Genomic DNA, 24234 nt, shown 5'->3' with positions numbered 1-24234 from the left:
CACACACACACACACACACACACACACACACACACACACACACACACACACACACACACAGACTCCCTTCCTTCTTTGTGTGATGCTGTGTTTGTGGTTTTAGCAGCAGAAGGCTAGAGACAAATCCAGCCTCTAAAAAGACGACTAGCTTTTCTCTGGCCACCATTCAAACGTTGTTTATGTTTGCAACTGTTGACATTGCCTCAACGCGTTGCCCATTTACCGTGACTTGAAAAGAAAGTCATTGAGTAGGTAGAAATTTTGAGGTAAGGTTTTAAGGTAAGGTCCTTAGAAGGTTATTATCAGGTATGTGAGTAAAGATATAGTGAGAAAAAGATAGTAAGAGGTGGGCTGTAGGTATGTGAGTAATTTCCTGATAATGTGTGAACATTTGCATGTTGTGGGAACAAACCTGGCTTCTCTCCAACAAAGCTGTTGGACAAAATACTGTAAAATTTCTAGAGTTCAGTCAAGTTTTAGGCGTTTACCTTAAAGTTTAGTTACTCACCTCTGGCCTCTCTCTAACCAAGCTGTCAGAAGAGTTCCAGGTAATGGGATTTTACTTCAAGTCTCCAATACTGGATTTGTTTCATGGCTTCAGTGTTGTTCTGCCACCAGATTCATTTTTGTGAACGACATCCACACCCTAAATCCTAAACCTGTGCCCGGCCCTCACATTAGATTCTCTGTCGCCAAGCAGTCACACCTGCGTCACACATTTGGCTGTACATTTTCATTTAAGCCAAAGTGGGTTCAGTTCACATTCAGACCAGTTAGTTCTTGATTCTTTTTTTATGTGAACTTTGAAGAAGTTTGTCTTCCTGAGCTAACTGAAAAAAAAGTTAACTGACCCCATCAAATGTAGTTTTTGCTCTATGTGTAGTCTTGTGCATGTTCCCAACCCTCACAGGTAATAGACCCACTGCATGATCATCAAACCAAAGTCACCTTTTAACTATGCTTGCTTTCCCATGTCTCACATACTGTGCAGCTCTACTCTGCTGTTTGTGTTTTAATGTGCACACGTGAGAAAGAAACGTACTGTGGGACAGTCAAAATTAAAAAATAAAAAACAATAACGTACAGTTTAATAATGCTTGATTGAATCATTAAGAGTGTCTTCTTTGTCGGTGATCGCTTTTGTTGTCTCTCTCCTTCTCTTTAGAGCTACAGACAGCCTGCTGCATTCATCGTTACCCAGCATCCTTTGCCCAACACTGTCAAAGACTTTTGGCGCCTAGTTTACGACTATGGATGTACCAGTCTGGTGATGCTAAATGAGATTGACCTGGCTCAGGTATTTTACATAAAGTTCTGCTGTGTTTCTTAGCATAGCATTGTGTCTTTTTTAGAGTAATCATGGATTTATTATATAAGATTAGCTTATTTAGAGCTAATAAACTTGTAAAGGAAAGATGGAAGAAAACAATCCTGCACACATCCAACAGTCTTAACCAAAATTTGTAAGCACATTTCATTTTAAGAATTTTTTGTCTGGACAAAAAATTGTCAGGGATTTTTTTTTTTTTGGTTTTTTTGCATTTGTCTCTATTTTTTCTGAAATTGTTCCAGTGTTTTTCTAAATGGTGTAATTGTTCTCTCTCAGGGTTGTCCTCAGTACTGGCCAGAGGAGGGCATGCTGCGTTACGGTCCCGTCCAGGTGGAATGTATGTCCTGCTCAATGGAATGTGATGTTATCAGCCGGCTCTTCAGAGTCTGCAACCTCACCAGGGTGGGCAGTCAGAATCATACTACGTTTCTATTATTATTTATTTATTGTTTTATTTCACCTTTATTTATACAGGTAAATCTCATTGAATCAATCTCATACAAGGTGTCATTTTCAAGGCGACTTGTTTTAAATAGCCATACAAAAATACAGCATGTTAAAACGCACTATAGTCATTAAAATTCATATAACCAATTACCTGAAAAAATACATACTGGGAAAATTAACTGGAAAAATATATACCTATTTACAGTGTAAAAGATGGATGTGACCATGTGATATCACCTGTGGGTCTGACACTGAGCCAAAGGTTTTAAAACTCCTCTAATAGTTTGGCCTGACATTTCAACATTGGTGCCTATGAGGATTGACTCGTTTTTGGCGCTAGCCTCAAGCGGCCATTTGAGGATCTGCAGTTTTTGACATGGCTTAATCAGTTTTTCTGATTCTGTCTCTTATTCCAGCCTCAGGAAGGCTATTTGATGGTTCGTCATTTCCAGTACCTGGGATGGTCGGGGCACAGAGAAGTCCCCGCGTCCAAACGCTCTTTCCTCAAACTGATCCTTCAGGTTGACCAGTGGCAGCGTGAAGGGGAGGAGGGAGAGGGAAGAACCATTGTGCACTGCCTGTGAGTGCACACAAATCAAAGAGTTTCTCTTCTTTTACCATTGAAATTCAAAGCATCAGCCCTGCACAAGAGTTGGAAAAACCCCAAATGAAATATTAAATTGTGCTTTTTGCGACGTATCATCGTGTATTCTGTTATGTTTGTTTGTAGAAATGGAGGTGGGCGTAGTGGAGTGTTCTGTGCCAGCAGTATCGTGTGCGAGATGGCAAAGAGACAGAGTGTGGTTGATGTTTTCCACGCTGTAAAGACCTTGAGGAATAGCAAACCTAACATGGTGGATACTCCGGTGAGTTAACCATAAACACTTTCTGCAAAGTGAGAAAGAGCTCATGAATGCATTATGTTGTTATTACTATTATACACATAATAATACAAACTTTAGTCAAACAGTGAATGTGTGATAGTGCATATGTTTAGTTAAGGGTGTATGTGTGTGTATGTGTCTGTTTGCAGGAACAGTATCGGTTCTGCTACGACCTGGCATTGGAGTTCATTGAGTCGTCCTAAGTGAAGGACAGAAGAGCAGAATGAGGAGAAGAAGAGTCGGAGAACATCTGTTCACATCTTGTGTGTTTGATCCTTTGCTTTGCTTGGTCTCGATCTTTGTGGCGGCCGTTGTGTAGCATCCATCTTGCATCTCTACAAAAGGCGCAAGCGAAACGGGCTCCTTGTACAGGTTGTTAAACAAAGGGAAATGCTTAGACTTTTAACAGGAAATGCGATGGGGAGGAGGAGATGTTACTCCTTTCACTCCTTTCTGCTTATTGTACAGCTTTTTGAGTGCCAGCGGGCCCCTGTATGCTTTGGGCCCCATTTAAAACATTTAGCCTCTCACCACAGCCACCTCCCATGGACTTGATGCTTTGTGCTGTTTCAGCTGCAGTACTTCCTATCTACTGTAGATGTCTCTCTCTCTCTCGCTTGCTCGCTCCCTTGCAAGCAGCTTTTGATAAACTGCAAGTTAAAGTTTTCAGTGGCCCGACATTCCTGCTCTCGTGCTAATTTCTGACTAATTTAACTGTATTGGGCGTCTCATCATGGTGATATTTGTAGTATATACAGCCAACACTTTTGTATGAGAGCAAGTGAACAACTGAAAGTTAACGTCCGGAGAAACTCTGTGAATGGTTCTGTTTCTGCTCCGCACACCTTTCAAATGACTTTAGCGAAAATTGAGTCAGTACATTGTTATGAACAAGTATGAACCTATTAACATTGGTTACACGCAGTTTATTATTTTCGTCCTTATTAAATAAAGTAAAAACAAAAGAAAACCAGGAAGTTTACATCGGGATTATTAGACTTTTAGATTTTTTTAAATAATATTCATTTAGCTGCAACTTGACAAACATTATGTTATGCTTTTTGTTTTAAAACGTGTGTTATGTATCACTTTTCTTTTGTAGTATCATGTACCTACCTACTGGTTAGACTTTTGCAGTCTGCATTGTACATTAGACTGTGACATTAGCGGAATCATGTTCTTTTCAGGGCTGGGCCCAATGCACTTTCAATTCAGCCTGTACATAAATGGAAAAACAAACAAACAAACTGCAATTATAAAGAGATTTTGGACATGGCAAAAAATCTGCCTATTTGCCCATAGAAAAGACTGAAATCACACATTCTTTGATGGTAAGATTAACTGACAGTTTCCATTGACAGTATGGCTTGAACAGAATTGGAAGTGACCTGACCCCAGGCTTCATTTGTTTTGTGCACTGGTGGCCAACACTCTTCTCTTTGTTGTAATATTATTATTTTGTAGCTGATGTTTCTTCATAAGCCAAAGACTTTGTGTAAATATGTCTATACGGATAAAGCACATTGTTTGTATTTATTGTTTGTTTACTTGCATTGCTTGTAAGAACAATCATTTTCCATTCCATGTTCGCCCACCAGCGTTTCTTAAACCGCACACGGGGACGCAAAATGGGCTGCAAGTCTGTTTCCTCTGGAGTCTTGAGAGTATTAGTGTGATTTATCGAGGCCCGTAATGGGTCCCAAGGTAACAGATTACATCTGCCCAATTTGGGTCCATGAAGAAGAGTTTAAGAACCCCTGATTGAAGCTGTATATTAAAGCTTTAGAAGTAGTTTTTCAGTATTTAGGTGGAATTCAATAGTATTGTCTTTGTTTTCACTTCTTGAATCTCTGTGATGTTACTGTGGTTTATTTGTGTATGAGCTCATTGCGCTGTCTGTGGTCAGTAGAAATTCAGTGCATTTATATGCAAAGAGTATTTTGGATAATAGCGCCTATCCCTCTTAACGTCTTAGTCGGGATAAGCTGTTTATCTTCATCCTCGTATCCTGCTCACCATTATCCCGGGATACACACTGACTCAGTGATGCATAAACGGGCTTAGTGAGTGAAACACGCAGGACTGTGATACAAAAAAATTTATTGTGCCTAATCATTTGAATTTTCTTGTCGCTACAAGCATTTTTACAGCATCTTAGATCGCACCCAGGGCTTTGTTGAATGCGTTCTCATGAACGAACAGTGTCCTGAATACCTTTTGGACCATGAGTCATTGTGTTTTTACTCATCAGAATGCTTCTTTGTGAGGCTTTACAAGCTTACAGAATATCAGATGTATTTCTGTTTGTGAACAAACTGAGTCAGAAAAAAAGAACTTTATTGTAAATAACATGTCAGATGTTCCACTTTGATGGAGCAAGAGCAGCCCTACTCATGAGGATGTTATTGTAAATAGAGTGCTCTAAAAGGCTCTATTGTTGGGTGAACAGTAGAGATTTAGATAATGGATGCAATGTCAGAACATTTGTTCTGGTGTAGATAAAAAAGATACAGATTGTACTCTTGTTTTGGAGGATTCAAATTCAAGTATTGACAGATGGTGTTTTAAAAAGATAAAGATATAGATATAAGATTTCACTGAATACAGAACATTATTCTGTTGGTGGAACATCAGCCTTCAGTTTTGTTACTTCTGATTTTTGGTCTGATCCAAAGAAGGGAGAGAGAAGAGCATGGTGTAATAGTAATCCAGTCATATTTTATGTTTAGCGACAATGGATTTTGCTACATGCATAAATCAGTGAGAGCAGAAAGTGAACACAATATGTAAAGCCTCTTAACTACACACTTAAAGGAAAACTAAGAAACAGATCTTCTTAAGAGGCCAATGACTCCTCTTTAAATCTGAAATAATGGCCCTGAAGCTGGTGTCTGGATGAGAGGCCAGTCTGACTATAGAGTTGATATTCATGGTTCATAATTATTCTTGTCTGTAATGTTTGGCTTATTTGCTGTAATAAAGACCACTTCTTTAATTAAAAGTGACGTGTTTGGAGAGTTGTTGTATTTATTCAACCATTATCAGCTTCTGATACATTCAGACCAACCTGTAGACATTTCATTTATTACCTGTAAGGTACCTAAGTGCTTATAGTCCCCCTGCACACCTTCCATTTTGATCAGCCCTGTTTGATGACTACACTCTTCCTGAATATAAAACAGAAACTTGGCTACTGTGACATCACCTGTTGTACTTCAGCTTTTGAAGCCTCAATATTCACACTTTGGCTACCACCAGAGTGGTTAGTGGGCTTTGTTAGAAGGCTGCATGCATAAATTGTATGCAGAAAATTGAACATACACATACCCGCTAATTAGTGCTAAGAAACAGACTAATAAAATTATGAAAGATTAATAAAATAACTTAATTTTGTTCATCAAAACTGACACACAAACGTCTTGGACCACAAAGCAGGCCGTATTATTTGTTCCACAATAATGTCAAGAGGTCCAGTTTCTTGTTGGGAGGTTGGTCAACATGGTCAACTCAAATGGATGGAGTTAACTTATCATAATACACAAAACTGTTGTCTGTCTGTCCGTAAACTCTTGCTACGTGATCAAACTCGGCACATAAGCACACTGTTATTTGGTTCAAAGTCTCTTAGCAAGTTGCCACTCGTTTGTGCACCCAGTTCTTGTTCTTTTGTTTGTTTGTTTTCCAAGTGATTAAAATTTTATGCTGTACCCCAGCAGAGACGGCACACTAATCATTGATGAGCTTGAGCTCCTGAAGCCTCATAGCTATACAAGGTATTATGATGTTGTCATGTTGCTCACAGCAGCCACTTACCAGTGGGCTAAAATTACTCACTTGTGGCATTTATGGTCTTATCACTTTAATTTTATATCATTTATTTTGATAGTAAGCTGTAGTTTATATCTACAAAAAATGTAGTAGCATTGTCATGTACTAAAAAGAAATAGTGTGGAGTCTATAGGAATTGACGTGCTCTTAGAGCCAGCAGCAAATGGTCAGTAGAGGAACTGCAGTTTTTGGCACATTAAACTTTGCTTCTTTTTTTTTAGCCACTTACTCATGACTTGAGCTTAAATCACTTTTCACTGGATGAACAAAAGACAAAATATGTCAAAATTAAGTCAACTTGGAGCACCATAGGAGGATTTAGTATAAAAACATTCTTTATGTTTACTTTTCAACATCCACCACCCACATTACTTAGTGCTTTGTTCCTTCTCTTTCATTATACTTCTTAGATAAAAAAGTTTTATGATTTAAGCTAAAGGTGGAACTGCTTGGGCAGCACAGGAACAGGCAGGTGCTGTACTGCTCAAAACTTCCAATACCCAAAAAGGTGTGACTAAGCTGGGAGCATGATGCGTATTTCCATGATATTTAGCCAGCAAACTGTATTGTATTGCTTCATAAACAACCCCATGTGGGATTTTTGAGCTAAAATGCCACATACCTGTGCTACAACTGCACCCTCTCCATCTGATACACATAGAGAGATCTCAAAGCACTCTTACAACTATGCTGTTTTCTTCAAAAAGTTTAATTTGCATAATTATTTACAACAGATGGTTGATAGCAGTACTTAGAAGAGGCAAAGTATACTGAACCACATTGATAAGCAGGGAAATAATAAAATGATATAAACTGTTGAAACTGTTTCGAAACCTTGCATTTATAAAAGAAAGTTTACAAGTCATTTATAGATAAACAAAAGTCTAGAAATGAAATATTCAGCTTAAATTAATCCTACAAACACAAACTGATCTGTAGAATGCTGTAATACTGACCAGCAATGAAACACTAAATAATACATTCATTTTCACTATCCTGCATGCTATCTGAAGAGCTTATAAAATAATGTTGACAAAGAAACATTAAACAACAAAAATATGGTCAAGAGTGGAAAATAGTTCCATTTAAATTAGGCATATATTATATATTTATATATGTATATTTCTGTACAAATACTGAATATTTGGCATTATATTTATCCTCATTATTGATATATCTAACAATTTCAAAATAGTTTTAAGCTAACCACAAACCTTTTTATGCTATGAAATTTTTCTCATGTCACTTTCCAAAAACCCATGAGAGGCCTTTTTTTTTAAATGTTTTCTACCCACAGCCACAATACAAGACATTTCTCCACCAAAGGCAAACAAAAGTGACTGTTCTCTCTCCTCATAAAACATGAGACACTAAAAAAAGAAAGAAACAAACAACATAAATGTAAAGAAACTCAACAAAACAAAACCCTATTAGGACAATGTACAAATTTGAAAGTGTCTATATTTAGAGCTGATCAGATGATTTATTATGACTCATACCCATAATACAGATGGGCACTGAGGTTACACTGAAATGAGCAATAAAAACAACCTGAATGACATAAGAGGAAATACGTAACCTTTAAGGCTGCCTTAGACATTCATTATTAGACTGTTTAAGAGAGTTTGATGAAAAGCGCGGTACCACTCTCAAGTTTGTAGAACAGCTCAGTCACTATAGAGGAAAACAGGACGACATCCTCCTAGTTTTCTCACTGATTGCGTTGATTCTTTTTTTGTATTTGGAGATTGACTACAAGAAGTTGCACTCTTACTCACAACTGACCGCAAGGTGATTGCCTGGCGGGAGGCAGCCAGTCTCCAAACAGCTGCAATTTGACTCAGACTGATTGTCAGATGGATTGGGGAGGGTTTGCAAACAATTGATGTGAAATTTCTAAATACAGAGATAAAAGGTCAGTCTACACCACTGAGTTAACTCGACTCCCCTGGTTGCATTCTGATTCTGCTCTTATATAAATGCAAGGTTGTTGAGCACCTATATCACTTTGGATTTAAATCAATGTTCTGAGTGATCTCTGAATGAATCAATTTTAGCTATTTCGTTGCCGTTGCAGATAGGTAGCATGAAGGTAGCAGATAGCTTATCTTAGCATAAAGACTGTGGGGAACAGACAATCCGTGTCTCTCTAAAGGTCATAAAATCTTAATGCAAGCACCCCTAAAGACATCTTGTCATATTCCAAACCAACATAGCAAATATTTGTAGTTTGATGTTTTAGTCTATTTTTTCACATGCACAGATTCTTTCCCCTGTTTCGAGTCTATGTGGTCAAGCTAAGCAACTGCTTGCATCTTCAAAGGAGACACGAATGAAAGTGGTAAGGTCAACTTTTCTACATTAAAGTGTATTTCCTCAGTGTCAGGCCGGTTGCTGCTGAACCAAAACCCCTACGACTTCCCACAGATGTGTCAAAAAATCTAAAGAAGATAATGAAAAGTTATCCCTAATATTTAAATAAGGCTTATTGCTTGAAGAGCAGACACACTCTCACACGTGGGAGCATGACGTGAAACGTGCTCAACAGTGACTCGACGGTTGTTTGGCTTGCGACAACAGGGCGACGCTCTGATGTCATCGAAAGTCACGTGGTTTTACGAGAAGAGAGAGCAAGCAATAGAAAGACATCTTTGCAGTGCAACTGTATCGGAAACAAGGAGAAAAGAAAAATTGAACGATATTTTAAATGGAGTCCAAAGAGACTTTAAAGATCCCCAAGATATGAAGAAGGGCAACTCAGGGCGCTATCTTGAGGATATACAATGACACTGCTGTTGTAGTGTGTATGCGTGTGTGCATTTTGATGCTTTTGGTGTTTGCTGATTGTCAGAATAAAACAACAACCAAAAAAAAAAGTAAATAAAAAAAGCAAATTCAGGAAAAATAAAAGTACAAGGAGAAGCGTTGGTTGATTCAGCACCTATACAGACTTCTCTGAGGTTTAACTTCAGGACAGCTGTTATATGATGTCAGGCTAAAATATGGACGCTGTAAAGCATAACAGCTATCTTGAATAGCGACTAAACAGGGAAACGTGACCCCGGCAAAGTAACTCTGACTCGTCACATTCACGTGAATCTTTTTTTTAGAACGTTGCTGAAAGTTAGTCGACTTTCTGTTTACACTATATTATTTTGAAATCAGCATAAAAGAAATCCTTAACTGAGTCATGAGGAGTGAGCTGTAAAGGATCTGGATGGCGATGACAGCGTGGTGTTTTAGCTCCTGCGGTGCACAGCTCAATGAACGTGGTGCTTTCGGCTCTCTGCGAAGGAAAGATGATCTGCACCAGGGCCTGCAAGCTCTGCCGCCCCACAGAAATACTGCTGCATAGTACACAGGCGTGACAAAGTGTTCCTGTGGAGATCACAACTACTCCTACTAAAACCATGTTTGCTAAAACACTAAACCATGAGGTAAATAGCTGTAGGTGAGCCTGCCTGTCATTGTATGAAAACACTATTGCCCTTTTTATTTTTTTGGCTGGTCAAGTTTTGTCAGTCTCCCGATTCTGTAGACGTAAATGCCAAGAATGGCAGAAACATCCCAAGATTACAATATCACAGCTAGGAGGAATTAAAAGAAAGACCTTATTAAATAAGTAATCTTTTATGATTAGCAGAAATGGATGTGACATACACTCTGACGTGTAGCATTTACACTGTCATATCCACTGGTTCTCTGCAATTTGTGTGTGTTTTTCATCTCATGTCATAAAAACGAGTCACTATGAATCTTTGTCAAAGAAAATGTGGAAAACAAAATAGCAAATCCTCCTTTGATACCCTCTAGACTGTATTGTGCTGAAGTTTATTACAATAGGACCTCTAAATCAGTCAAATATAAATGTAAATCCATTTGAAATTCTGCAGCCCGACCCAGCCCGGTATCCAGCCCTTGTAAAGGTATTTCAGACAAACTTGCACTCTTAGTGGTGCAGTCCTTTGCAGGTTGCAGTCTTTTTTTCCATACTTCAACCCAAAAACATTCACTCAGTCCTATGTGAATCAAACTTTAAGGCACCTGAGGATTTGTCATATACATAGTTGCCAGACTTCTAAGCCCCTCATAGCATGATGGGAAAAACTGGGAGACGTGAAAGACAAATATTATGTGTTTCATTGGAAATGGTATGCAAATGAAGGGTAAATGGTACCATGTTTACACAATAGCCCTGCATTATTCCACAATAGCACACACTTTAGCTAAATTTTTGACCATGTGTGCCGTTATTGTCACTTACAATATATTATATTAGCATCCCTGCGACTCTTGAGGACATCTTTGTTTCTGACGTTAGCCTTCCTGACATGCAGTTGGTGCAAAAACATCCCTCCCATTCATGCCGTGTGGCCGTTACTCTGAATCCTGTTTATTTTTTTAAGCCATTCTTTTAAGGTGGCGAGTTCAGAAAGCGTCAAAGTCATTTTGTAGATTTTACTCAAGCTTACTGGTTGAAAAGCCTGCAAGCAACAGTAACTCAAAGCTACAAAAGGACAACAAATAAAAATAAAAAAGCTTCTTTTCAATAGGTAGTTCTTTAAATATCATCAAGTACTACATAAGATGGTATCACAGTATTCAGTCTGTGGGAAGTAGACTTGATTTGCATGACTTTCAGTCAGGTGGAAGAGCAGCTGGATTGTTAAAATAGCCCATCAACGGTTGTCATAATTCAGAGAAACGGTCGCCAATCATTCCAAGGGCGCAACTTAGGGAGGAACCAGTGAAATAAATGAGGACTTTCATATTTCTAAACCAACAGACCAAACCTACAGACCAAAACTGAGTGAAGATGCTAGGGAAATGATATTAAAGGATGGAAATGGAGACAGCCCCCCCAAGACGAAATAAATGAAGAGTGATGAACAAAATCACCACAGTTCTTAGATTTGGGGGTAATAATTGAGAATATACGTGCTCATTGAAGCGCTTAACCGTGTATTATATGCATACGGCAATGAACGCTAAGATGGTAAATTGTATGAATGATTATAAAGTAGTAAATTGTAATATTATGTGAAAAATGGACAAAATGTTCAAATGCAACCCAAGCAAGGAGGCTAAAGAAAAGGTTTCTGTGTGATAATACGGGCTGGATGAAAACTGCAGCCTGTATAGCATCAATAAATTAAAGACAGACCACACCTTTCCACCAACCAACTGCTCTGAAAACCCCCCAAAAAACCCAAAACAAAAACACTACAGAACGGTATGAATTAAAAAAGAAAAGCCCCAAATAAATGGATATGAATGAAAAAACGATTTCCTCTTTGAAAAGGGGAAAATAAATCTGACCAGTCAGGACGTACTGGATCCTCCCTCTTGCAATACACTAAAAGCCGTGTGTTATTATTGGCTGTAAATTGTATTGATTCCTCGGAAATTAAAGCCGTCCTTGTCGTCTTTTGGATGAAATTACTGTACCTTCTTCTTTGTTCTACAGTGGGACACACAGCCTGCAGGGATATATATGCATTTAGATCAACTAAATCACTGAACTCAAATGTGGATAACAAGGAGCTAGATGGCAGATTACCTTTATTACTCAGTTTAAATGCGAAACAGTTACTTTCTATATAAATCTGCCTACTTTAAACATCCTGCTTTCATTAAATCCTATTTTACTTAATTTATAATATTCATTCATGTGTGAAGTGGCTCTACTACGATTTCAGTTTTCACAGATAAGTGTGCGCTTTTCTTTCAGCAATACTTCACACTTCTGGAATAACTGTGAACTACATTTGTGATATCGCAAATTTGATAAAAGCATAGGAGGATGTAATTCTCTCTGTGTCTCCTGTTATTTTATCACACCCTGTTTCGTCTTTAAATCAGTCACATTAAGTAGAAAAAAAAAAACGATTTGAGATGAGCAAATATACAATAAAAAAGTAAAAGGTTTGAGAGTGACTTCAGCCCTGTCCAATTTAGTTAGAATTTCATCTTAGTTTTATATTTATTTATTTATTTTTTGCATCATCGGAGGCTGTACATTCACGACTGTTTTGGTTAAGGCCATCTGGTAAGGTAGGGTCTTCTAGCACTGATGTACACCCACGATCCCTCACAACAAGCATGTTTCACTGCCTCCCAGAAGTACTGATGGTACACAGACTGCTCTCCCCTACTGAGTGCCATTCCTGTGGCCATAACAACATTCGTATTCATTAGTTGGGGTTCAGATTGGCAAATGAGGATGAATGGGCTTGCATCGCAGGTGTCAGGGAGTATAAAATATGGACGCGTATTATTATGTACTTTCAGCTATAGCAGTATGCCCTTGGCTCAAGGCGGGCATACGGTATTAGATTTTAGCTTGAGGTTGGTGGAATGTCAAAGCCTGTAATCTCTCCCATGCGATAAACAGATATCCCTGACCTCTTTGCAGTTTCGAAAGGAAGTTAAGCCATCGTACCTTCTCCACATTTACATCACTGAGGGCAAGAGCATTGCAAAGATGATCGTTTCTAAAGTCACAATCTACCACAAGTCATCGGAGAGACGGTGGGCACCATATTAATAAATCTCTGTTTAAAAAGTCCTTGAGTGTGTGTGTGTGTGCGTGCACATAGGACTGGGTAAAGGACAACAGTTTTAGAGTAAAAAGCAGCACCATTTACTATAGTAACTGAATATTGTTAAAGTGTCATTTGCACCTGTCTTTCCTAGACTATGTGAGCAGATCAAAATAAGAACAGAAGGGCTTTCATTATGCGCCACTTGGTAAAAAGGTCAGATGCAGTGAGTTATGAGAAATGGTTTGTTAGCTAAAGAACACCTTTTAGTCATTAGGACAGATACATTGTCAAATCAACCAACAACAGGTTTAACTAGAAATACTAAATGTTTACTGTAGATTGTGACGTTGGTCATATGATAGATACTGCAAGTAGAAGTAAAAGTGTTAGAATTACAATATTTCCTTATGCGATGGCAGTAATGCCATTAAGAAGAAAAAAAAGAAACAATATGACAAAAAGGTGCAATTTCTATGACCTATATAGTAATACTGTATGAAATTCTGTAGTAAATTTTCCATATCTGTCCTTGCAATTCAACTGCAACAATATCGCATGAGCTTCATAAACTACATTTCCCTTGGAAATACAAACATGTATATTATAAGGTGCAAAATGCATTTTTTTTTTTTGATACAGTCACCTCTTTCGGGCCATGTAAAACTCTGTTTTGTTAATAATTCATATTTTTTCTGCAATGGAAATGCATCCAGCAGCAAATAACCTACATGTCGTAGAATTGTCTAGTCTTGATGAACATGAATGGATGTGGAAATGATGGAGTTTTAGTCATATTTTTAGATCTCAGTCAGCAACACTGGGCAGCAGCTGCAGCATGCCTGATTAAACATGGAAAAGTATTGTTGGATCGATATGAAGGGTCCCAAACACCCTATCAAAACTTTTGTTACTCTCCATCTATTCCGACTTCAAATTTGATGGGAAGCGTTGAAGAAACGACTTCCCCTGCATTTCTTTCAGCAGTTACAGATTTTCAGAGGCTCGTCAATCGCGCTAAGTGACATCATTATGGGAAACCACCCCCGCACAGGTTGCTTTAGCCCAAGACCACTGTTGCTGGTGAGAAAAAAGTTGCACTTTTGTGTTTTCTTTTAAATGTGGCAAGTGCTGTATAACATCACCCTCAACACAGTGCAAGAATGGGAACGATGGAAAAGTCTAGTACCCCTTTTCCACCCGCCCAGTCCAGCTGCCTAATCTTCAGCTGGTTCCGTCCATTTCCAAAGAAGCAGAGGTGCCGTAAAATTGCCTATCCCAAAGCTGGAACCATCGGTGGCTATGGGAGGGGGCTACTGCATTAAATCCACCAATAATTGGCATATGCATATGCGTATCTGTCCACAAAGGCTTTTCTGTTGCTGTGACTTCTATGATGTAGTGGCCGTTTTTTCAGACCTGTCAAAATGTGGGCTGGTTCTCAAAAGGCACCGAGGCAGAACTGGCACTGGCACTGTATAAGTGGAAAAGAGGTATAAGGAAATGCTGGTGTGGAAAATAAAAAAAAACAGTGATGTGATGCAGTAAGGATGAATGTTCGTTTTAGGCTTTATAAACTAATCGTCATGGTGCAGAACTCGTGGGGGCGAAAAAAAAAAATCCCCTGTGGTCTTAAAACTACACTAAGCAAATTTCTGTTTTAGCCGCTCCAAGTGGCAGAAATGTAACTGATTTTAATTTTTTTTTTTGCTGTTGTTGTTCTTATTTTAAATATCCACATCCGTGCATAAACACCATACTATCATCACCAATTCAGCTGGCCCAAGATCATCATTAGCCAAACAAATGACCAAAAAAACAAGAGGGAAATGATCTGTTGTCCAGTTTTTACTGTTCTGGAGACACTTTTGGTTTCTACAGGTGAAATATTTGCTTAGTGTAGATTCAGTAGAGACAACCCAGGGTATTACAACAGATGGAAACATGAATGAGCAGCAACAATAGTTGACAGCACAAGGGGGCTGAATGTGGCGCCACGTGCTGGTGTCGAGTGGAGGTGCACGAGGGGAGCTGAGGATGAATCCGTGGACCTCAAAGCCGCGTCTGGGCTTCAGGGATGTAGATCTCGATGCTGTCTGCCCTCTCTGTGGCCGAGTTCTGTCTGAAAGAAGCTGCTCTTTTGGCAGCCATGAGGCGTCTGCGGGCTTCCTGTCGCTGGCGGTCCTGAAGGTCCAGAGAGCGTTCCCGCATCACACCACCACGCCCCTTGACTGACCTTTTTGGCAGAGGGGGTGGCCACTTCCGCTCCTTAAGACACAGAATGACATAACAACTGGAAGTTGGTTCACTCTTAATATGTACTAAACAAGATAACAGCCCAGTAACTGATATTTATTATGGTATTTTCTGCTGGGACGTGGAAGTAAACTGTGCAAAGAAAACAGAAAAAAAATCTGATTATAAATAAAAAAACAGCCCAAAACATGAAAATGTATACTTTTTATTTAGTTTGCTTGTTGTACGTGATTGCATTATGGAAAAACACAAAGGGGTTTCTTATTGAGCTTAGAGCAAGAACTTGTAATTGAGAGTTATGAGGAAAAGTTAATATTAACCAGGAGATAAAAGACTGCCACAGTGGACAAATGTAGAATGAAATTGGGCAGAGATGATAAATGTTGATTAATATGGGGCCAATTAATTAAATGCTTAAAACACCTTTATTCACTATGAAGACTTGATTTCGGGCTAAATTTGGCTTTAATATATAGACTCTTGGTATCTGAGCAAATTTAAATTGGAAAGAGTCCGGTATCACAGCGTGTTGTCTAACTCGAGAAGAGAAGTCGTTTACACCAACAGCATTGGCTACAAAATGAAAATTCAGCAGCAGAATTACTCATTAATTACTCACTGCTGCTGGATGCTTAAAAATGCAAAAATCTGCCTCTTGCGGTCCATAAGCTGCACAAATACACAAAATCTGGAAACTCATACTGATTGTGTCATCGAAAATCTTCACCTTTGAACATTTAATCGCACTGATACACAGTCTGATTGCAGGGTGAACTTTTTGCGGCTGTTTGGGAAGCCGGTGTTGGTTTAAATGGAGCCTGCCTCGAAGGTGAAAAGGCAGAGCATCTGTGTCACCGCTAGGGTTCGGCGTCATAGAGATTGCAACGTGTCTATTAACTGCTGGAGGCAAACAACTCCTCGCAAGCATGAAGATAATTATCCAAGTGCCCTGAAGGATGCTGTCGATCTCTAAAAACACATTACCATTTAAATGTGCTTCCAAATGCGGCTCTTTCGTCTATGAGCGCCACTCGTGTAAGTGCGCTTTCACTTATGGTGTGGTGAAAGTGCTTTAACTGGATGGTTTAATGACTAAAATGCCTTTTATGTCACCACGATCATTATTCACGCCTTGGATTTTGTTTTGCATATTTGCTCCTGTGCTTTGTGCGCCTGTCGGAGGAAAACTTTTGCTTTATGCTTGTCCGACGGTGTTAGAGCTTTCAAAATAAAAGTGGCTTTGATCTATCGTGTTCCTGAAAAAGCCAGTAAGCAGATGTTGTGATAAAAAGTCAAAGTAATTTGTGTGTTTAAATGCTGTGTGAAAACTGCACGATCTTACTGCCTGTGATTTAGTCTGACATTAAGGAAACTCACACCAAGTGTTTTTCCCCATTAACATTAGGAGCTGATAAATTTTTCACAAGCAACTTGGATGAAATTACTAAAAGCTTAAGAGCCATTCAATTTCACTTTAACACCCTGAACCAGATACTCAGTGATAATATGAAAATGTAAGTCACTTTTAGAGGATGCCACTAGCTTTCTAATCTAACTTGTGCCGCCTCCTTTGTTATGCTTTGTAACCTCCTGCTGGTCCAGGGTCTAAAAATGGAACAGAAATGCTGTTGGTGTAGTTTTCTCTAAAGCTGAGTGAGTTCATCTGGAGCCCATTAAGACTTGTTATTATAAGTGTGTGGAAGCATAGGAAAAGAGCAAATGGTTTAACCTTCTTCTCTGGGCTCTCCACCAGCTGCCACTGGTTGCTCTTGATCTGCTGCAGCTCATCAAACTTGGCAGTGACGTCATCGATGGAAAGTTGCAAAAGGTCCCAGAATCCAGCCAGGTCCTGAGATGTGGGTCTGGGCATGGCACTGGGGTCCTAAAGAGACGGAGGGGCTTATAAAGATGTGCATCAAATCCAGTGTTCAAAAGTCCACCTTGTTTCTGGGACTTGCCGTTACTCAAAGCTACACTTGAACCTCACCACTTTGACCACTGTGTGGCAGTATAGCACCAACATTGGCTCATGACCTCAGCTGGCAGTTTCTGAGAATTGTTTTTTCTCCATTATTTGCTTAAGCGATTACTGTGATAAACAAGTCGCATATGTGCAGAATGCTGAAGACACGGAAGCAAAGAGATACACTGTTACAAAATTGTTATGTTTTTCTTTTTGTAACAGCATCGATTTTGCCTGCCTGAGTGTTTTTCCAGAAAGATTTCGTTTCTGTGTTCGGACAGTACCGTAATGTAATTATTATCTAAGAAGATTACATTTCATGTTAAAGAGAAACCTGGTACACACTGCTGCTGTATTTCTACATATATGCACATCTGGATTTTGCTTGCACATCACAGCTCACAAAATTAAGCAGATAGAGCCTCATTACTTCAGACACCACACAGAGAATGAGTGTGCGCTGACATCAAGAAAAGGTCTGTCAAGCCAAACTTCAAAAGCAAATTCAGAGCTTTTTATAGATACAAAATGCAGTTCTTCCTCCATCCAGCAGGTGAAACAGATCCATTCTCCCATTCAGACACGTCTGAAAGCTCAGGGCAATCTAAAGCTTGTCACTACCAATGTTAGACTTAATTCATCATCCTATTATCTGAGGGGAGAGAGGGAGAGAGAGTGGCCCAAAATCATCTAAAGAAGAGCAACACAGTGAGTTAAGAGACAAAAAAAAAAAAAACCCAGCAGAAGGCAGTGAGAGAGGTGATTTCAGCCACCTCCACAAGGTTTTGCATTTCATTTACATTTTTGTTTTAATTATTTACGTTTTATAAAGAGGTGATTAAGTTTCAGGCTGCCTCTTTGTGTATCTGCAGAAACATCCCCATTTACGATTCTGCAATCTTTTGATATATGCTGACTCTGTAAAGTCTGCATTAGAAAAGGTATGAGTTTCCAGCAGACGTGACATGATGGCTAAACAGTGAGACAGCGTGGCAGTCCATTACTAAAACTCTGAGTTCCCATTCAGACTGCTGTCTCTGTGCATTAATGGATAGCCTCAACACAGGTGCTGCTTCCTATTGGAATTCCCCTTTCGTTTACTGCGGGGTCAATAGCTGCAGAGAGACTGCTTCGCTATCGATCTCTGTGGTCTATTTCTGGAAAGCACACAAGTGCAGCGTCAGGCCAAGCGCCTTCTCAAAGCGCTGAGAAAAAGGAGCCAATCAACAAGTTTACCCCTGACCTTTTGCGTGTTTTTGTACAGCATGTTGAAACAGGGATTTTGTCTGAAAGACATGCAGTACTCACCAGATTCTGCTGGCATAGCCAGTAAAACTGCTGAAACTTTTGAGACATTAATAACTGAGCACTCCCAACTGCACTTCGGATTTTTCCTAGGACTGGACACGAACACAAGCACAGAGAGAGGGAGAAAGAGAGAGTGCTTTATTACAGACAGCTTGGCAAAAGCCAACATGGTGAGCAATATCTTTCGGTCATTCACAAGAATCCAATCTGCTCACAAAATGCCTGTCACGATTCAGTATTCTCATTTTCAATGACAGCTATTACTGAGAATGTTCGGCTTGGCTATACTGCTATAAAGTCTGCAAAAAGAACATTCAAAGAGTAAATGTCATGAAAGCATTGAAATCCCGCAACAAAAGCACTGGATTTGACAAAAGTGTCCTTTCCATCAGTACACTCACTCTCCTCTGACAGGTCATGCTCCTCTGCCTCTGCCTCCATCTCTTTGCACCATGCCTCCAACCGCTTGGTCTCGTTGTGAAGGAGCTGCATAAACCAGCTGCCATCCCTGCGGAGGGGGGTTACTCGGCCTGTGTCGGTGCTCTCCAGGCTGGGTTCAACCAGCCAGGGTTCAGGCTGCGGGCTGGGTGGCCCACTGGAAGGCCGGTAGTCCTCCCTGTAACTGAAAAGGCCCTGTGTGCGCACTGTACGGATCGCTCCATACTGTGTTGGCGTGCTGGGCTCAGAGTGGCGGCCGAAGGCACCACCGAACTGCAAACCTTTATCCTCCATGGAGGGAAATCCCTCCAACTCCATGTCTGCTTGCACTGCAGTGGTCACACTGTTGGAGCGCTTGAACCTCCCATGCCTACCAGGAACACAATGAAATGTAAAGACTCTAACTGAGATTTTAAAAAATGCACTGTGACACTTTCCTTCATCTCTGCTACATACCGTTTTTTATCCTCCACCTGGATCCCTATAGAATGGAACTGAGGAAGGCCTTTAGTGTCAGTCTCAGAGTCTGTCACAGTTTCCACCTGATAAATGCAACAAGAGAACACTGAAATTTACAGACACGCCAAAGTACAGATGCACATTTTTAGCACCTAAAAGAAGTTTGACATTGAGATGTTTGTTACATACTGCCAAGTATAAAAAAAACCAACTTACGTGTAAAAGTAGCTTTACACTATCAATTTACATCATCATTGATAGATTGGCTGATTCAGATCTGCAGTTTTCTATTTACCACACTGAGCTTGATGGCATTGACTCAGTGTAAGCCTGACTTAAGAGTCATTTTACACAATCTAAATGTCAGGTGTGCTGTGGGATTTGGTATATCTCTGGCCTACAAAACACCTGCCACACCATGACTTTCTTGCCATATTTGACCCACACAACATTTGCCAGAACTGTAACTGAGTCATAAATGCCATAAAAGTGCCATAAGTAGAACTTAGAGCTCAAATGTGCCTAATTTTTGATACAAAAAGCACCATAGGGATATATATGACCTGTTTGTAATTACAGTACATGATCTATGTGATAAAATTGGTTACCCCTAGAAATTCGCACAGGTCCCAGAAAAAGTTAAATTTTATCCAGGAGTTTGGCACTTCTTGAGCAACAAACTATGCAATAGAAAATCATCTAGTTTACATTAGAGTCCTGGTAGACACATTTTCATAGAAAATATGTGGAAATGCCCACAGGTCCAAAATAAATACAGTCTGCAAAGGAATTCTTGCAATGGAGTGGAATGTGGACACTTGCCTTCAGGGCTAGCTAAGCCAGACAGTACATAAAACAGAGACCTTCTTTATCTCACAGCAGACCTCCTTGTTTAAGCAGTAACATGATGGGAGTTACCTCAGCCGGTAGTGAAGGTGTGTTCAAGAGGTGAAAAACATAAATCACCAATTTATCCTTGCTGCTGGGTTCTTTTAATAAGCCCTCGGTAGTCTTGACATATGTAAAGGTCAACAAGACTCCATAGCCATGCACATTTGGGTATTAGTCACAATGAAAGAAAAATGACACATTGAACTAGTGCGGACACTTGTAGTTTGTCAGTTCAGCATTTTAATGTCTCTGTGCCCAGAGATGTATTAAAAAAGATCAGTTATTTATACATTTTGACAAAAATCATAGAAGCCAAAATGCCATCGTAATTTTCATTCTCTGAATCATGACCCAAGTTTATACGATTAAGAGCAAAGAGTGGAGATTATACTGAATGTCTGATTCACATTGGCGATCTGTTTATCAAAATGAGAAGTAGCCTTTCAGCCAGGACAGAACAAAAGAAGACAAATGGGACCTTCCTGGCACTTGGTGTAATCAGGGGAGTGGAGGGAGGTGGGGTTTAGCAATAGAGGCGAAAGAGGCAGTGAGTGGCCCGCGGTTATGTTGTTACCTGTATCCCAATAGAGGAACGTGGGGTTTTGAGGTACTCCTCAGCCTTGGACACCAGCACTGCTTTGTCGCATGTCTGGACCGAGGTGTGGCTGCCTAACGACGCATGCCTCTTGCTTGCTGCTGACTCCATGGCCATGGTAACCGCCTTGGTGCTGTCCAGGCTGTCCATGGAGCTGTAGATGGGACGGCCGAGACTGTCTGTGGTCCACAGACCACCCCGTGGATGCCTGCCCTCATGGTAGGCATCTTGGGTGGACTCTGTACTGCTCTGGGCTGTTACAGAGATAAGAGGCTTGGTGGTGGTGCGCGGGGGCACAGGAGGTGGAGTCTTCTTGTAACTGGGAGGATATGATACCGCTGGATAGCACAAGCAAGATGAGAGGACGAGGACAAGGCAAGACAAGGGTAGAGGATAAAAACAAAAAATAACATGAGAATGATAAATGTGGCCAAAGCTGACGAGTGTGTGATAGAGAAGCTTCATAGCTTGATGAGAGATTAGGCATTAGGGCACTTAAAGGGAGGGAAATGTCATTAAGGTAGAAAGCATCAGCAGCTTTGTAATATGTCTGTGTTTATTGGAAAGTGCAATGAAGGATTATGGGAAGATTTTTGGTCTTTCAAGTGCAAATGAGAATTTGATGGTAATCCATCCAGATGGACCTCACTGCAGAATTGGAAACATACCAATTTCACTTGCTTTGCAAAGGCATATTAAAACACCTAAGATTTAGTTGTTCAGCATAGAAATTTTGATGCCATTCAATTTGAAGGAAAATAGTTTTGGCAGAAAAAGCATAGTTCAATTTAGTTAAATATATATAATATCCTCTTTCAAGTATGATCTCCATGGTAAATGTAGATACTATCAATTTGTTTGCATATATACATTTTACATTTTATTAATTGGATGCTCTGGTTTTTGTTTTAGTAATACAATTCAAGTAGAAATACTATGAAACTCCCTACAGCTACCTACTTTAGCCTGACTGGATCTATTAGTGAAATCTTTCTTTAATTATATATTGTTTTATACATACCAGAGAGTAATCATGTTCCTTAATTTTATAATGGCATCTATCTGTAAAACCCTAGTTAATTAAAGCCTAAATCCAAAGGTTGCTCCATAAATTAAGCTTGTGTTTAATGGGCCCTCGAAACTGGTATTTTTTTTTTTTACCACCAAACAAAGCCCTAAATCAACCACTGACTAGATTAAGACTGAGAAAATCACAGCTTGAATAATTATAAGCTATATCGAGAAAAAGCCATTGTGCCCCATTTGAAGCATCACTCATTCACCTCTGCAGCGCTTTTGATGCACTTTGAACATCTCCCACTCAGGCACACATAGAAAAATATGCTAGTCTTCAGTAGCATACTGCAGGAATTTCATAGCAAGCTTCAGATGTTGACTCTACACTGACATAGAATGGTGCAGACTGTTTCTAACATAGCAAAATTACACAATCAACTTTTGATTGCAGGTAATTACATGCAATATGTAATAAAAAGCCACACTGAAACCTGTTCAACCAAACCTAGTCACAGATTTGACTTCCTTCCAACTGGAGTTCTGTAAGACACAGCAGGTGAGTACCAAAATATAAAGAGCACAGTGACTCAGACAGCATGCAACTCAAAGCTTTCTATTTTTGCATCCTGGATTTGTTTGACTTACTGAAAGAAGCTGAAAATGTCACAGATTGCTTGGTACCAGAAACAAGCTGAATGATACAAATGTCTGAATGTCTCTACTCTACTGTCTGTATTTGTTTACTGGCACAATTATGTCGCCAATGTATCATTTTCAAGTCAGTTCATTAATTAGATTTTTAAATAAAATATTAAAGATGCTCATTGGCTGTTTATTTTTGAAGATTTCTTTTTAATCCAACAACTGAACATAACACTACATTAGAAGGAAGTTAAATAAATATAAAGTACAGATCGTTTACACAGTAGCCTTTAATAGTAAGACTATGAACTTAAATAGATCAACAGTCTTCACTAATCTCATCTATAATATCTATTATTACCAGCTATACCAAGTCAAATGTTTAATTCTTATTTTCCTCACAATATTTTCAAAGATATGTGAAGCAAATCCCATTTTATTTCTTGTACATCAATCCTAAATGTATGCATTTATATATACAGCGCTACTACAGGTAACTTTTTGGTAAATCACTTGGGACTGTTAGGGTCCCTGGGTCGTTGACCCAGTGTTTTATGTTTTTGGTTCTTTGATTTTGTTATTTCATTATATTCTAGCTTTGCTTTACGGGTTTTAGGATTATTCTTAGTTAAGGTTCTCTGGGTGGGGTTTGGTTAGAGTTTTAGTGTTCTGGTTTTCTGTCTGTGTAATCCTTAGTTGCTGTCTCCCCTGTCTGCCCTGGTCCCACGTCTCTGTTCCCTCTGTTGTAGTGACTGCATGTGAGTCTGTGTCTTTTGTTCAGTCTCTGTTATGTTTCCTGTTTTACTTTGAAAGTCCATGTCTCATGTTAATGTGTCTGGTTTTGCTTCCTTTGTCTCGTTAGGCCTGATTTGCCCCAGCTGTGTTTCCCTCCTGTTACTCATTCCCTGATTGCTCCCTCTGTGTATTTAAGCCCTGTGTTTCTCTGTGTCCGTGTTGCGATGTACCGTTTATTTTGCTGTGTGTTTTGTCAGTCCGCCGGTGTTAGTTTATTTTGATTTTTTCCAGTTATGTTATGTTTGAGTTCAACATTAAAGCTGTTTCGGTTTAAGTTTGTCTCTGGAGTCTGCACACAGCCGTCACTTAACAGGGACACTGTTTGAAACATCAGCTCTTCCACATTTTTTCATATGAGCAGTGTTTAAGTCAACTGGACCAACTATTTAGCAAAAATGGGCCACTCATACAGTGGTTCAAATCCGCTGAACGGCTACCCTGCGGTACCCCGGAGCAAGGTACTGTCCCTACACACTGCTCCCCGGGCGCCCAATGGCTGCCCACTGCTTCACTGAGTGAATGGGTTAAATGCAGAGAGGAATTTCCTCAAGGGGATCAATAAAGTATACTTTCTTTCTTCTATACTGCAAAGTAGACATTTCCAATGAAACAAACTGACTTAAGACTGAATCTTGAGATCAGTTTGATTGTATAATGTAAAAATGGAACATTGCATTTAAATGTAATCAAAAGGATGAATAAATAAGTAATGCATAAACAAATAATGTAACAATCACCTCGTCATCACCTCTTCATTATCAGCTCCTGGTGGAGGGCTCCACCATGAAAAGATTCATAACAGCAAAACCCCAGTAAACATGGAAATTTAAAGAGGCTAA

General features: G+C 39.5%; 2 protein-coding genes across 26 annotated transcripts in view; one reads left to right on the top strand and one right to left on the bottom strand.

Moving 5' to 3' along the window:
* ptprk (protein tyrosine phosphatase receptor type K) overlaps positions 1-5662 on the top strand; it is a 105581-nt gene extending 99919 nt beyond the window's left edge. For 12 of the 21 annotated variants that reach the window (XM_005935374.2, XM_005935375.2, XM_005935376.2 and 9 more), the window contains 6 exons: positions 531-548; positions 1166-1297; positions 1607-1732; positions 2194-2357; positions 2508-2643; positions 2811-5662. In XM_005935374.2, coding sequence (XP_005935436.1) covers positions 531-548; positions 1166-1297; positions 1607-1732; positions 2194-2357; positions 2508-2643; positions 2811-2864 — 630 coding nt within the window. In that variant the 3' untranslated portion in view covers positions 2865-5662. The remainder of the gene's footprint in view (positions 1-530; positions 549-1165; positions 1298-1606; positions 1733-2193; positions 2358-2507; positions 2644-2810) is intronic. The other 9 variants (XM_014337839.2, XM_014337838.2, XM_014337837.2 and 6 more) reach the window with 1 other exon arrangement.
* A 1517-nt stretch (positions 5663-7179) lies between these two features.
* Positions 7180-24234, bottom strand: part of LOC106632299 (disks large-associated protein 2) — a 123737-nt gene continuing 106682 nt past the window's right edge. For 4 of the 5 annotated variants that reach the window (XM_042222714.1, XM_042222715.1, XM_042222716.1 and 1 more), the window contains 6 exons: positions 20921-21279; positions 19453-19538; positions 18960-19366; positions 18559-18650; positions 17017-17169; positions 7180-15299 (listed from right to left, as the gene is read on the bottom strand). In XM_042222714.1, the coding sequence (XP_042078648.1) occupies positions 15084-15299; positions 17017-17169; positions 18559-18650; positions 18960-19366; positions 19453-19538; positions 20921-21279 (1313 nt within the window). In that variant the 3' untranslated portion in view covers positions 7180-15083. Of the gene's footprint in view, positions 15300-17016; positions 17170-18558; positions 18651-18959; positions 19367-19452; positions 19539-20920; positions 21280-24234 lie in introns of those variants that run through there. The other variant, XR_006054615.1, reaches the window with a different exon arrangement.

This window comes from Haplochromis burtoni, unplaced genomic scaffold, assembly GCF_018398535.1.
Source record: "Haplochromis burtoni strain Fernald_Lab_line unplaced genomic scaffold, NCSU_Asbu1 Contig_92, whole genome shotgun sequence".
NCBI lineage: Eukaryota > Metazoa > Chordata > Actinopteri > Cichliformes > Cichlidae > Haplochromis > Haplochromis burtoni.
This window is presented reverse-complemented; position numbering and strand designations above follow the sequence as displayed.